Below are 15,484 nucleotides of genomic sequence, written 5' to 3' on the forward strand. Positions count from 1 at the left end.
GTGTGTGTGTTCGTGCATTGACCCTTTTCTGTTGTACCCCCTTGTGCCACTCCATTCCAACAATCATTACAGGCTTCTTTGTGCGGTAGATTATTACTATATACTCTATTTTTCTGCCTTGATGAGACGTCTAAATTGAAGGACTGAGGCTTCCCTACCACTGTTGTTCACCTCATTCCAAGTAAAGTTTCTTTGTTGAATTACTCCCTGCAAGCGAACGATCTTTACCCGTATTACCATGGAAACAACAAGATTTTCCTTCTCCGAGGATCTATTAAAAAGCTTCTATTCTGAGGATCTATTCACGAGTCAATGAAAAGGGTGAATATGACACCTCTGTGCTTCTTCTGTCAGTGTGCCTTTGTCAATAATTTGTTCAAGGCGCTCGCCACCCCCCCCCCCCCCCCCTCCCTGCAATCAACAAAGAAAAAAAAAGGATAATGTAGGGGAAAACATAAAAATAATAATAAAGAGGTGAAGAAGTGTTGTTTTTCTTTATATGCTATAGTATATTGGACACGCAAAGTGTTTCTTCGCAGGTTTACTCAGTGACTATGAGGATAAAATGCCAAACAACTCAACATCAAAGATGCTCGGTCCAACCAGTTAAGGAATTACAGCTCTTTTAGATATTGAACCATCATTCAGTTTAATGAACTTGTGTTTCAATAGCAACAAAATACAAAATTGGTCCGTTCATATATTTCACCATGCAAGAGAAAGCAATAAAAGGGGCAATATAATAAAGTCTGTGAAAAAACTATTTTCATAAGATCATGACAACAAGTAACTTTGTCGATACTATAGTTTCCTATAGAATACAGTATATTGCATTTTGCTAGTTGATGGTTATTGAGTTTCAAAACCTGTGACCATCTAACCCCTTTAGATCCTCACAGTTTGCAAGTGGTGGCATGAAGAGGCAAATGCACGAGGAGAAAAAAAACCTTTAGAATCTGTTTGAATTTGTGCCTATAAGTGTGTCCCCATATTTGCTTTCATAATCAGTTTGGGCAGACTGGATTGTGCCGTGAAATGAAATGTGAGCTCGCAAATCCCATTGGATTATAGGGTGACAAATCCAGTTGGCTTGAAACCTCTCTTTTATCTCTACTTTCATCTACAGTTGAGAGTAGTAAATGTGAAAAAGTCCATAGTTAAGTTTATCAGAGTTAGAAATGGGGGAGAGCACACTCACCGATGGCAAGCGAATGTCGAGATAGAGAGCGCATGTAACAGACAATGAAAGGGTGGGCTGCAGAATAAAATGACTCCAAAACCACAGCATGACGTTTAATCCAATTTGCTCGGCAGTTGGAGCTGTGTTAAAATCACATAGAGGTTTGTCCCCTATAAAAGCCATAGGGATGGCTATATACCATCCAAATGGGCAATTCCACAACCCCAAAAGTAGAATTGCTAGACAATCTAACAAGAGGAAGACAGATTCAAAGAGAATCTATTGCAGCCTGAAGGACCGAATTAGAAATCAACATGCCAGAGTAAAAACAGTTTTGACTGTGAGAAATGAAGCCCTCTTCTTTCTATATTTGTATCTTGAGATGTAGTTAAATACCCTGTGGAAGATCATTCAAGTTATCTTTATCTGAATTGTATTTACAGATTGGTTTTATCATGTTTATGCAGAATTTTGGAATAAGATAAGTATTAATATCTTGTCTCACATAATCCTGACTAAGACAAAATGATAGATAGAGACTAGATTTACAACCTTGTGGTTGTATGCCTCGGTCAACCAGTCATGTTGCAGTTTGCCAACACCTAATCATTTTATTCTATTAGACATTTGTGTGAATTTGTCATAATTAGCATTATAAACAAAAACGTGTGAGGTTTAGACCACCAAATTGTTATCAGATCAACCTTGAGTGCAAGTGGATGTTTGTGCAAAATTGGAAGACATTAGCTCAAGGGGTTCCTGAGAAATTGCGCTCGCGATAGAGGGGCCTATATGAGGTCAGTGACCTTGACCTTTGGCCACAACAATCTACTCAGTTCATCCTCGAGTGCAAGTGGACATTTGTTGCCAAATCAAAGAAATTCCCCCCAGGCGTTCCTGAGAAGTTGTGTTCGTGGGAATGGAGAGACGGAGAGACGACAATCCGAAAACATAATGCCTGCGGCCAAGGCTGTTGCCGGCGCGGCGGCATTAAAAATATAACAGACACGGAGCTTAAAATCGGATAAAGCTCCCTGGAAGTCAAACTTGTATTCTCTCCATGCAACTGAAACATTAAACAAACTATAGGCTGACTTACACTATAATGTTACTGAGAGCTGCCTCCTCCCTCCTGTCTCTGCGTTCCCTTTCATCACTACCTCAAATGTGCATCCACATTCGGAGCCGGGCCTCCTGGAGCGGCGCCAGGGAGCGTCCCTATAGCCTCTCAGCAGAAACAGCTTTGTCAAACTCAGTTAGCCGCCTCCGAGGGGGGAAAACACCTCTTTCCACAGTAATACTCCAACTATTCACATCATGCCCTCGCCTCCGCCTCAACCACCTCATCAATCCGCACAGCAACAAAGGTAAACAGCCTCGCACCTTCCAAACAGAGGCCCGTGCTGCTTTGTTGACACAGTGTATGTGCAAAGCGCCTGCACAGTGTGAGCGACTCGCAGGACAGACTGAGCTTCATTTACAGAAGGTAATTGCTCTGGAGCCAAGTGGTGCGCTTTTATAATGAGTTTTCTTTTTTTTTTTTGCAGCTTTGCTAGAACCTTGTCTGGATTTATTTACTCGCCAGATGAAGCTGCTTTGACAGGGGCATAAAACAAGTTCAGCTAAACAACACATCACTTTCAAGCAGGACCGGTCACTGACATCGGCAGGCTATATATCGACTGTCCTCCTTTATTGTGTACACCTAGGCATGAAATAAAATGACACTTGCCTTGTCACCATCTCTTAAGATGCGCTGAAAGAAACCACTGATGAATATTAACATTTTAGGGGGGTATGGTTATGAGCCCTGCTGTATCGCTCTCAGGCACTCTGGATAAAAGCTTCGACCAAGTGGTGTATCTAATGTTTTCCCTAATATAAATGGAAGGGGAGAAGATTCCCCGCTACTTTGCTTTCATTCCTCTCCCTGTCTCTGCAACTCTGCTCTCACTGTCGCACTCTCCTTGTCAAATTGTTTATAACCTGCTACGTTAGTCGAGCCGAGGCACAATCCTCGCCTTGAAAACACAGGATATACCCTCACAGCTGTGATCTGCATTGAAGATGCTCTACTCCTCTCAATGTGAGATCTGCAACTTCGACGCTATGCTATGGACACGTTCCTCAACCTTACCCTGAATGGGTAGAAAAAAGCAGAGAAACATGTTTTTTTTTTTTTTATTAAAGACGCTATGAAAAGAAAATTGGCATCACCCAGCATGCGGAGATAATAAGAGAGAGACGCCGTGCACTGGAGAGTCTAACCCATTCATTGTTTCAACAGCTGTCCTCACATGTTGCAAATTCAGTTTTACTCATTTTGTCTTGATGAAAAAACGCAGGATGTAGCAGAACATTTCATTCACAATACAGAAATAGAAATTGAGAGAACTCAAGAAGCAAGACTGCTTTTGAAGGAGCATGGACAGCAGCATGAACAAAAAAACCAACCCTTTCCTGGAATATTTTCTCTCCAAGGCTTTTCCTGATAAACATCTGGCTTCTTTTGTTCCTGCAGAACAGACTCCTCTAAAAGCAACTAGAGATGTGTTTATGGAAAAGGGGAAAACGCAGGAGGCCAGCACATAGCTCATCTGCTAATGCAATTTTTTGTTCTGGTTGTAGATTTTTATTGCATATTTGTTTTTACATTGTGATGTAGCGTTTTTGTACGGACACCATGAAGAGTAGTTTCTCCCTTGGTAGTGACTAAAGGGAATTCCAGGTAAACAAAATAGGAAGCTAAAGTATTTCCTTGTCTAGTATTAAACCATATGGTAATACTAGGCGCACGTACGTATATGCATCGAGTATATGCAATTCTTTGAAACGCAAGGCAGCACGGCATGGCACAATGCCTCAAAGCTAGTTGCATCTACATTCTGGTATTAATTGAGAGATGTTCTTGTTATAACATTGGCCTCTGGCAGCCCATCATGTGCTTTCCGTGCTGCAGTAAAGAAACTGACCAATGATTGACCCAAAAATGTTGCGTTGACTTCAGCTGATCATAGTTTTTTTTACCTCATTGGGTTGCATGATTAAAGATGGGTCCAGAGGAAGCTTAAGCTGTCATCAGTTTACCTCACTTATATAAATCAGTGATGTGATAAGCCATTATTCGTTAAATTTGACACAAAAATCAACATTAAGTCCGTTGATGCGTATTTAAAGTAATTAGCAGAGAATAGAATAATTGACGGTTCAGTTAGCAGACATTTCCACCAGAGGTTAAACTGATGTCATGGTGATGTCTGTGCCTACTGCCTTTCCTTCTTCCTCTGCTTCTGTCTCTTTCTGTGTCTATATATTTAGATTATATTATATGTTAATCATGTTATTGGGACAAAAATCAGTTCACACAGTTACACAAAAAGCTGGTCCCCACAAGGCAAACCACTACATTTTAGAGTTGGGAAAATATGCTAATTTCCTTTATGCAGTAAAGTTTACGAGAAGATCTGCTACTGTTTGGGTGGATTTTTTACTTCTGACAGACCCAGGCTAGCGCTTAACCCTAGTTGCATGCTAACATAAGCTAACTATCTCTGGGCTGCAGCTTCACAGATAGCATACGGGCATAAGAGTGTTCTCAATTAAACCTCAGCAAGAAAGGGATTGTGGGGAATAAGCAGACGGAGCAGACATTTCAACTTCAAGCTGTTACTCCTAACTTTAATGATGGCGCTGTTCAAGTGTCCCAGTAAACCATGACAGTGTGACAGTGAGCCACAATGCACATTACCAGGACCCTTAAAACTGTAGCTATGATAGAATTTAGCCATCATTAATTGTATTATTACATGTGCTTTCCTACTGTGAAAAAAAGGCCTATAGCCGCACCAGTCCACCAGGCGTCGTTAGTGTGTCCCGCTGACCTGAACACCTGTGGCTCATCTCCTTATCGGCCTTTGTGACCAGCTGCCTGCAGATGCACCTCATTACAACCCATTTTTTGTCAGATCGCCTTGCTTTTCCCAGTTCCCTTGAAAGTTTCTGTCATATCAAGTGCCTACCTAACTTAGTCTCCTGCTTGGTGTCTGCAAAATTAGGTCCAAAAGCGTGTCAACTGCTTGTTACCCTTTTCTGGAGATTTTCTTTTTCTTGGTGGTGCAAGATGCAGTTGTGATTCCACAAAGCTGCAGAGTGATTTCGCCCTCTAGGCCTGATCCTACATATACTTACATCATTTGTACTGAATCATTTATGAAAAGGAATCTTACGACACCATATCAAATTGTTTTAATACGTTCACATAATATCTGGCTTCTGATATACTGCAGACGGTCCTTGTTTTTATTTATTTAAAAAAAAAGACAGCAATATTCTCTTCTTTTTTTTTACTAATATTTCTCTCAAACAAGCCACTTAACACTGTAACATCAGCCAAAAGGTTGGTTAATATTCTGAGGAGCTGACAGATCTATAGACAGTTGTAAATAATAATCTATGACAGTAAGGATAAGGATATTTTATTGTCATTCAAGATAATGTTGATAATGTCCAAAATTAAGTAATCAAAAAGAAGCTTGCATGGCTAAATTGTCTTACTGCAACAATGTTAACTTTATAATTTATTATGAGCACAATGAGCACAACGCAATAAGATTACATATTCTACATGAGCTGGATAATATTTGGATTTTCCCCAAAAGTAACATTTATGTTAGACTGTTGATCTTAACACGTCAACGTTGTATTCTCTTCCTGAATACAGTTTACCGTGAACATACTGTGGTAAAGGTCCAATCTTTGGCAAGGATCATCCCTACGGCCAGAATCTCCTTTCTCTGTTTGCCTTCATAATTCAGACGTAATCCATCCAAGCACACCCAGCCAGGCTTCATAGACTGAAAGCTCCTCCCCCAAGCTGCTGAGCAACATTCAAAAACTGGCTTCTTGGGTTAAATCAAATAAAATCAAAGTTAAATGAGAATTTTGTTCCTATATTTTTGAGATTGAGAGGCGAAAATGATAATATATTTATACAATTGAATTATATACTCTGCCCTATGAATGTGTGGGCCTCTAAATACACACTTCAGACATCTTTTTCCATCCAATCATATTTGTCTCACATTGAAACCAAAATGACAGATATAAACCACAACCATATAAATGCTATATGGACAGTAAGTCATGTTGTTTCTCAGATCTAGTGAGCTAGATATAGTTAAGCATGTCCACCATCATATTAGTGTGTTAGCATACAAATACTGACTAATTTGTTGGAATGTAAATTACAGCTGAGGCTGATGGGAATGTCAGTTATGCCAGTTTGCTCATAAACCTGAAATTCAGGGGATCACAAAAGTCAGCAGTTTTCATCCTCTGGGGACCATGAATGTCTACTAAATCCAATGGCAATCTATCCAATAGATGTCAGCTTGTCTGTATGTAAAAATAGAAGGAACACAAAGATACTAAGCCATGAGTCATATGTTCCTGTCAATGGCATTGGCTTTTAATGCTTTTTCTTCAATAGGAAGCTATTAAACATCTTGTCACCATCTTTTTCACCCACCATCTTAAAGACATGTCAGTAGCGTCCAATGCATGGGCCAGCGTTTACCACTAAAAGCTATAGTCCAGCAATCAATGACATGGTCTAACGGAGCTCCAGCTGTTCCCTGCTAGCTAATCCATTCTTAAGGACGGGCTTTCTCTGTAAAGGCTGCTCGCTGCTCTGACAGATGGTAACGGCCACAATGAGCTGGCTCTCCATCACCAGGAGAGAAGCGGAGGCAGAGGACCGCCTTGTAACTGACAGACAATTGCCCGACCACCCGGCAGTAGCTAGGACTGACAATGTTCGATATTTTGAAGATGACGGTCGATGTTAGAACCTCTGAATTATACACAACGTCCTCTGAGACGACACTTCAATACATCTCACCACAGAGCACGAGGCTCAGGGTTACATCGCGTCCCTCTGCTCGGTGTCTGTATTGTGTGACCTGAACACGTCAGGGGAGCAGAAGGCTTGGAAATGGATGTATGCCTGTGATACTTTGCTTCGTTTTAGCCAGCGGTGCATGCACTGCAAGACTCCAATGCTTTTGGTGATCTTATGATCAGCTTGTAATACTTACAATCAAGACAGATGTTGCGTGAGAAGCAGCTAAGCTGCAACTACAAATGCAATGTGTTCCCCAAGCTTTCTGCAGACTTTCTTCGCCTAGGTTTGTCTTTGACTATTTTCAATTACTCATGGAGCTACTATCCCCTTCCTTGATCTATCCACAACATTGTTATCTTTCGCTGCTACTTATAATATGTTTACTCATCCTGATGAATTCAATTACATCTTTTCAGAGGAAATTACTGTGGGGGTGGCTCAGCCTGCCAGAGGTCAGCACTAACTGTGAATACTAAAACTACTCCCCCAAACACATTACACAGCCTATTACCTGCTGCTTTTCACCCAGCGCTCTCCGACCCCGCATAAGCCTTCCCACAGCCACAGATGAAATGCCTTCTAGATGGAATGTGGCGTGGAGAAGAGGGGAAGAGAGCCGGAGCTGTCCCCAAGCCTAATCGTTTCAGAGAGCCATCCCCGCTGCAGCCGCAAAACACGCCAGTCCTGATTAGAGAGGTGTGTGCAAGGCCAGGCAGAACGTGAAAGGTGTGGAAAGGAGGCCTGGCCTGGGGGAGGCAAACCATGCCGACTCTTTTGTCAGTGGACGACTGGTGGGATCGATAAGGCGCAAGGCTAAAGGCAAAAGTAGGTAGAAGTAAGCCAGCGATGTACTGCCTTGACAAAGTGGTAGACGTTGCTTCATTTAGGGTTTTTTGTTATAGAGGGGAGCTCTTGGAATAAATTAAATGTGTATGCCCCTCCGGTTTTTTCCAGAGTCCATTGTCCTCCCTGCTGGAAGTCCAGCCCCAGTCCTCTGCTCGGGTTGGGAGATTTCATAAGTGGAGCGGCTCCAGGTGCCTGCCTCCGATCCTGACGACATTTCTCTCCTTTGCCGAGGGTACATGTTGACATTTTCATTGTAAACTTGTTAACTTTTAATCTCTGAAGAGATGATTGTGTTGAGCCAAAACACAGGCCTTTAGGAGAAACCTCTCACATAATTATCTAAACACAATAACCGATTTCTTTTCTATCCAAACTGTCAACGTGATCAAATGGGAACTGGGTGGGAACAGCTTTCAAGAAGAAGAAAAAAAATGAAGCTTTTCTTTTCTCTCTGCATTGTTGTATTTTTGAATGCTGTACTGGACTATGCATTTTTTGTAACATATGTCAATATTGTACAAAAACAATCTGAGTAGCTATAACAGAATGAGTCACCCTGAATATGATTTTTGTTTTTTTCAAAAATTGAAAATGTCTCAAGTCGTTCCTGCTTCGTTGCACGCTTTAATAAATACTCACAATATTGAGTGCTATTTTGTAAGTATATAATATATTTTCTCATACACTGCATGCATAATAGACTCAAATGTACCTGGGATAAGAGCTGAGGCAAATAAGTTGAATAAATGTACAAAAATCAAATTACGTTGCTTAAATTGTAATATTGTTGATGCATTTTCTCATTTATTTGTAATGAAATCAAAAACTTGAACCCATTCTTGCTTTATTGGTTAATTGTCAAGTAGCCAATATTGTTATTTCTGTTACTTTTGATGGTGAACATGTTGTCAGAGTTGTTGGTATTTTATTCAGAGATTTGAAAAATATAATGTATGCAGGAAGTGTGTGTGCATAAATATACAGAATGCAAACAAAGCAATTATATTAGGGAAACAATGAAAAAGCCTATTTACATGTTTTCAGTGCTGGAGAAAAGAATACATTTCGTTAAGTAGTTAGCTTACCCAAAAACAAGGACACTAAAATGGTCAATTGGGGCAAACGAATGCCAACCACTCAACTCTGAGTCTCCCTTAAGATAAAATGAAAAGCAACATGTTAAATAAAACAGGGAGGAGGAAAGAGAACCTGACAAAGAAACTGATGATAAAAATACTTATTTCACTATTCATACAACATAGCTGGTTGCCCTCATTTTTAAAGCTGATGTTGCATTTTGACCACGCAACAAGGATATGAGGAAAAGAAATGAACCAACCACTTTACCGCTCTCCACATCTGAATTTGAATACTGAACTGCAGATTGAGCTGAAGTACAGCCTGATTTAGTGAATGCACCAGGCTTTATTTTCTATAGGGCAAAACCAGCTGTTGGAGACCCATTCCAAGAAAAGCTGTAATGAAATCCAAAAAAGATCCTTGCAAAAATACTCCCTTCCTTCCACAAACAAAGCTCCACACTATTGAGGAGGAAAATATATGAGGCAATGACTCAAATTAGAATGCATAGAACATTCTCACGGAGCGAGAGCGAGGCATTTGCACATGAAGAGTTGAAAATGAGTCGCATTCAGCCAAGCTGTGAGCTCCACCTAGGAGGCAGTGAAAGAGACCGAGACAGGCACAGAGAGGGGCTGAGGCAGGCAGGCGCCAAGCCTTGAAGAGGGGCATTCTGGCATAATGACTCTCATTTACCATTGACAGGCCTTGGGAAAGTTAAACTAATTATGACAGCACACAGATGCTGAATAGCCCTTGATGAAGTTAATCACTGGCAATCCAACAAACAGGTGTTGAATAATTCCAGTTAACACCCCTGGAACTATAGAATGTTCAGATTTTTCAAGCACATCGCTCAAAGCAGCAATCTAATCGAAAGTATCGCCGTCTTATTCCCACGATCCGAGCTCATTTCATGACCGTTTGTGAATATACACCACCTCCAGTGCTGGAAAACAGAAAGCTAGTGTCGTAACCCGGGATGTTAGCGAGACAAACGCCATTGAGTTGAATGAGTACCACACAAAATTTGTATTTTTTGAAACGTCAAATTAACTTGATGCCATTGTGGTCACAGGTGTCAAAACGATAGCGGGTCCGCAGAGATGTTCACCCTCTAAATGATTACGGTGCAGTTTAATATGCACCTCTTCCAACAATAACCTTAAATCAAGTCCAATACAGCATCAGAGTAGAGTTTTAGTCTAAAGAAGAAGAAATCTCCATGTGAACTGGATGCAACGTTGCTGTTTTATACAAGCTAACTTGCCATATGTTTTAATGATGAATAAAAGTTATATATTAAAACTGAGACTTACAGAATTGACAATACACAATCCTTAAACCAACAGTGGCATGCCAAGGAGTGCTCTGTCAACCAAGTTGAGACCCTAACTCATTTTAATGAGCTGTAGGATACATAAAACATCCCTTTCTCCAACTCCCCGATGGCTACAGATCATTGTTAACAGGCGGAGATAATGTGTAAGCATAAAGATAATAGGCTCAGCTGAATGTCATTACATTGCGGAAAACTTCAAGTGCCGCACCGAGGCCGGCAAAAACTCTCCACACTGAATGGATGCGTGATTAGCCATTAATTATGTGTCCGTTTTTTATCAGACATACTCATTTGAATAATTTTACAAAATTCAATTATTATTGAGCTGCTTTGTAACAAATGAATTGGAAACGAGCATATGAACCACTGTGAGAGATTTTTTACATAATGTAGCTTCAGTGGTGAGGAATGCTTCTACGCAGTATCTGGGAAGACAGATACATGGCATGTTCCTTTGAATATTTTGTGATATGATTTTTAACAGTGCTGTTAAAGTAATTGCAGTTTCAGCGAATTACATGTTTTATATCAGAGTGTAAATTTGATTGATGCCTTTTATGACAACTTAAAGCTGTTGCCTTCAGGTTGTCTATTCCAGCAAATGTCCATAACAAGATCTGTCACTTTGTCGCTCGGAGAACCGCACGGAGATAATTAAAGGCCTGTAGCGTTCTCATGTTAAGTATTACTTGTTGCAATTTGGTAATCGCAGCGGAATACTTTTGCTGGGTGCTGTGCATGGGCAGCACTGTTTTTCACACGACACATAGCTCACCGTTTGATTTAATTTATTCATATTTATGAATAGATATTTTTCTTTATTTTATTCATGATGTGAGACAGATTCTACCCCAGTATACAGATGGAACACATAACTAAATGTCAGAGTCACAAACCACTTGACTTGTACGTCTTTGACAAAAACCTGAAATCACGCAAACTGCATGCAGAACTATGGCGTCACTATTCCATTTCCACAAAACATAAATGAAGGCTGGAGGACAGACTAAGAGAAAATAGCTGGTGAAAAGTGCGGTGCAGGCTTATGGGCCAATCCATTTAATTATCTTGTTGTTTTTGCAGTTAAAGGTGTACATAAAGAACTGAAGAGGTTCTGATCAGAATTTTAATGATCCTCTTTGAAGCTGTTTTTATATCTTTCTGTCTCCCTCAATGACCTCTTATTAATGGGGAAAACAAATTAAAGGGATAGAAGCCTTGACCAATTAATTTGAAAAGCAACATTATTTGTTACAACCATGAACTCTGTGCCTACAGACCTGTTAATCATTTTTCTTTTAATTAATGAGTGGGTAATTATTTTTTGCATGCTTGAATTTCCCTTTGTCATTTCAATGTTTTGCTTTCTATTTGATGCTTACCAAATCAAAGACATAACCGCTGCTCAAAATGTTGTCGAAGGACAGGACACGCTTTGCAAGAAATGGTTTTATATAGTACATTTTACATATATAATATGTAAAATGTCTTCAATCCATCTGTTTTCACATTTATTTCTGAGTTAGAAGCCAATACAATCTAGTATTAGTTCTGCAAATATGACAGTGTGTGTGTGTGTGTGTGTGTGTGTGTGTGTGTGTGTGTGTGTGTGTGTGTGTGCGTGTGCAGGGTGATGTTTTTAAACAACAAAGGCAACCTGAATTTCCTTTGCAAATAGAAAGCATCAGGAGCAATGAACTTGGATGGAAAATAGAAATAACCCAGCAGTTGAGAAATAATCAGCCGCTTTACAATAAATATGAAGCTACATTTATTACTGAAAATAACATGTTCTCTACACAATGATGTAAAAGTGCACACTACAGATGGGAAACTAATGTCACAGACCCCAAAATGCCGCATGCTCATGCCAGTGAAATGGATGAGCGTTTGTATTCCCTGCTCAGTAACAGACTGAAGCGTGTCAACAACAGGCGTGTGCCACAAATGAGAGAATCAGACCTCGCTGCTCGTCTAAGCGTTCAAAACTTCTGACGATGTCAACATCAAAACCACAAGAATCAAAACTTCAGATGGCCAGCCTTTGAGAATTTACTAAAGCGTGAGCATTTGCTGGCTAAGCACCGGCAAAGAATTAACTAATGGAAGCTGTTCAATTTTATTTTGCTCTCAAAAAAAAATAGTGCACTGTGCATTTTTCCCCTCCCTAGAGTTTTGAGCGGTGAGCGAGCAGTGCAGGTGTGTTCTTGGTATGTGTGCATTTGTCAACACAAAAAAAAGGCCTACATCTACTTATAAGCACTACTGTAGAGTGTGTTTATAAGAAGTTCATCAAACATTTATACAATATGAAAAGTCTTCTGAGGGTGTTGTGCTGTACCATGAACTAGATTTCCAATTTGCTTGTGCAAGGTTCTGAAATTCTTTGTTGAAGCGACGCAGCACCTTTCCTCCTCTAGATATCCATCAGCTGATGTTTTGTTGATAGTGTAAAATGTTGATTCAGGCGCTGGTCCAGGATTGGTTTTGCATGGGCTGATATGCAATGACTGAAACAGCCCGGGCAATGTGAATTCATTTTCACAATTATTGCATGGTTTAGCAATCACTTGTCCCTAGACGTGTTCATTTTCAACATGAAACAGACGGCTTTCATAAAAAATGATTCACTAAAAGACATTTTAGAAAAGCGTTCGGTCTTTTACTCAGCATTAAAGGACTGTGTTGCAGTATAATGAGATAATTGTATTCGCTGATGATGTGATGTGCATTTTCTGACCTGTGCATAGAAAAGGTGTTATTTTTACTATATATTCAACCTGTAATTCCGCTCAGATAAATAAGTACAGATGTAAATATTTGTCTGCGCATTGTATTCTTTACTGCTATCCTGCATGGACAAACTGTATCTGCACGCACTACCTTGCAGGTGGCTCATGTCGGGGGGGGGGGGGGTAAAACTGTGCAGTCAAGATGAAATACAGGTAGACCAACAGCTTGCATAGTTAGAATGATAAAGAGAGGGCAGAGGCACAATAGAGAAATAATTAGAACAAGGCCACTGTGCATGAATGCGTCGCCGCTTCCCACAAGCACTCAACTGTGTCAAACAGCTTGGTCAATAATCTTCAGCAATTCCTGAGGATTAGAGTCTTATTACGGAGCACCGTCTGTCACACAGACCTCGATGTGCCCAAAACAAGTCACTTCCTGACTGTTTACTCCGGGGCTTGAACAAATAAATAAGCATCTCACAAAATTCATCACATTAGATTAAATATGGTTCAAAATAGGTTTTAGTGTGTGTTTTACTTGTGGCCAAACGTGTTTGTGTTTGCGTGTGCGTGTGTGTGTGTGTGCGTGTGTCGTTATAGCACTCTAAAGAGGTTCTGTAAATTGTTGACAGTAAACCATTATGTAACTGACTGTTAAACACATATTAGCCAGTGGCAAAATGTGAGGATCTATAACTTCTAATGAGCTAAACTCTGGATCCACTGTGTGTATAGGAAATACTATATATATATATATATATATATATATATATATATATATATATATATATATATATATATATATATATGCTGCCTGCTTCTTATTTAATATTTAAGTTATTTCTGTAGTTTAAAGAAATTCGTAGCAGCCTAAAATGTGTGCAGATGATTAATTGAACCAGCAATGCTGTGGTTTCTTTCGCTTGATGGTGAAGAATTAAACCAAGACATTTTAAATTCAATATCAAATGTATCATCGTGCACGCGCCTGCCACATACACACTTGTAGATCTGATCGTGGTGGAACCTGGTGTCATTGCCCAGCACTCAGCGCTACCTCCGCCTCGTATAGTTTGACAAAAGGAAGTGCACGGAACAATCCCGACAAAGTGCGTGTGAGACCCAAGTTCTTACCTTGTCCATGTATGTCGGCCACGGCGGCGGCGAGGACCAAAACCGCGAAGAGGGTCTTCAATTGACAGTCTTGTCTCATACACATGTCTACTGAAGTAGGAGGTCGCTCTTCGCGTAGCTACAGAACACGTCCTTGTGTTGGGAAAGAATACTTCCAGCGCTTAAGAACAAAACAAGGAAAGCGAGAAATTCAAGCTCGCGCAAAACATAAACTGAGCCGCGCGGTTCGCCTGTGGCACTTCCTCTGAAATTCGCAGCGCGAAGACAGTCGAGAATGATCAAGTGAAATGCGGAGGTCCCTTTTTAATTTGGACGCTCAGCAAGCGGATTCCTGTCTCTCTGTGTGAGCAGTCGGCACATGGAGAGACGAGGCAGCGAGCCGAGGCTTCAGCACCGCGGACAGCTCCTAGCGTCAGCTGAGGGAACAGCCTCCTCGAAGTTAGTTGGGGGAGTTCAAATGCTGTGCTCTCTGCATGTCCTTTACGTCCTCGGAGTTATTTTTAAGAGCGCAGTCATCTTTTACATATTTATTTTTCTTTTTAAACATGTATCTCAACTATTTCCAACAGTCAGAATCAGGTTCAAATCTACAGAATATTAGATTTTTTTTTTTAGGTTTACCAATCTAGTGCGGCTGGTGTGGCTCACTTATAATATGCACCAACAAACTGTGTGCTCATATGTTTTATACTTATCTATTTTGTTATATTATCCTTTATATCCTTTGCATAAACACAATGAGACTCGTTGAGACCAGTTTTTCAAGAGACACGTGCACAAGAGAACGTATTCAGTATGCGCATGGTCAATAAACACGGACAGTCACAATAAACACGGTTTTACACAGCAGGGGTTACATATAACAAATTTAAAAAAAAACATGTACAAGTAGCACTCGAAGTGCTTGAGAATAATATTTGAAGATTTCAACTTCAAAACTGTGTATATTTTTTTCCAAAGCTCTGTTTGAGCGTACAGTATAAATGAAGTCAAAATCCTACAGCACTAGCATTACAATAAAGGTGTTCAGGCTACTGTAGATGTGAGCAGATATGTAGATTTCTTTTGTTGGGGGGGAGGGAGCTTAATACATAATGTACAGTGAAACTGTCATCTGTGAAGAGGGCCAGCCTGGCTTTTCATAAGGTGAGTGAGTAGTTTATCATTTGTAATAAAGTGCACTGAAGGCAGGGAGAGACGTGCATGTGTACAAAATCCCCATAAAAGACAGAATGCTAGATTCAGACTAGTAGAAGAAAAACATG

The 15,484-nt window shown here is 40.3% G+C and overlaps 1 protein-coding gene across 1 annotated transcript in view; it reads right to left on the reverse strand.

The window, feature by feature from the left end:
* sez6a (seizure related 6 homolog a) overlaps positions 1 to 14,304 on the reverse strand; it is a gene marked incomplete at both ends in the record, with an annotated part of 80,902 nt that extends 66,598 nt beyond the window's left edge. Inside the window, one exon of the mRNA XM_079172304.1 lies at positions 14,220 to 14,304. Coding sequence (XP_079028430.1) covers positions 14,220 to 14,304 — 85 coding nt within the window. The remainder of the gene's footprint in view (positions 1 to 14,219) is intronic.
* Positions 14,305 to 15,484: the final 1,180 nt, after the last annotated feature.

The sequence above is a fragment of the Pholis gunnellus genome, assembly GCF_910591455.1.
Source record: "Pholis gunnellus genome assembly, chromosome: 13".
In the NCBI taxonomy this organism is placed as follows: Eukaryota; Metazoa; Chordata; class Actinopteri; order Perciformes; family Pholidae; genus Pholis; species Pholis gunnellus.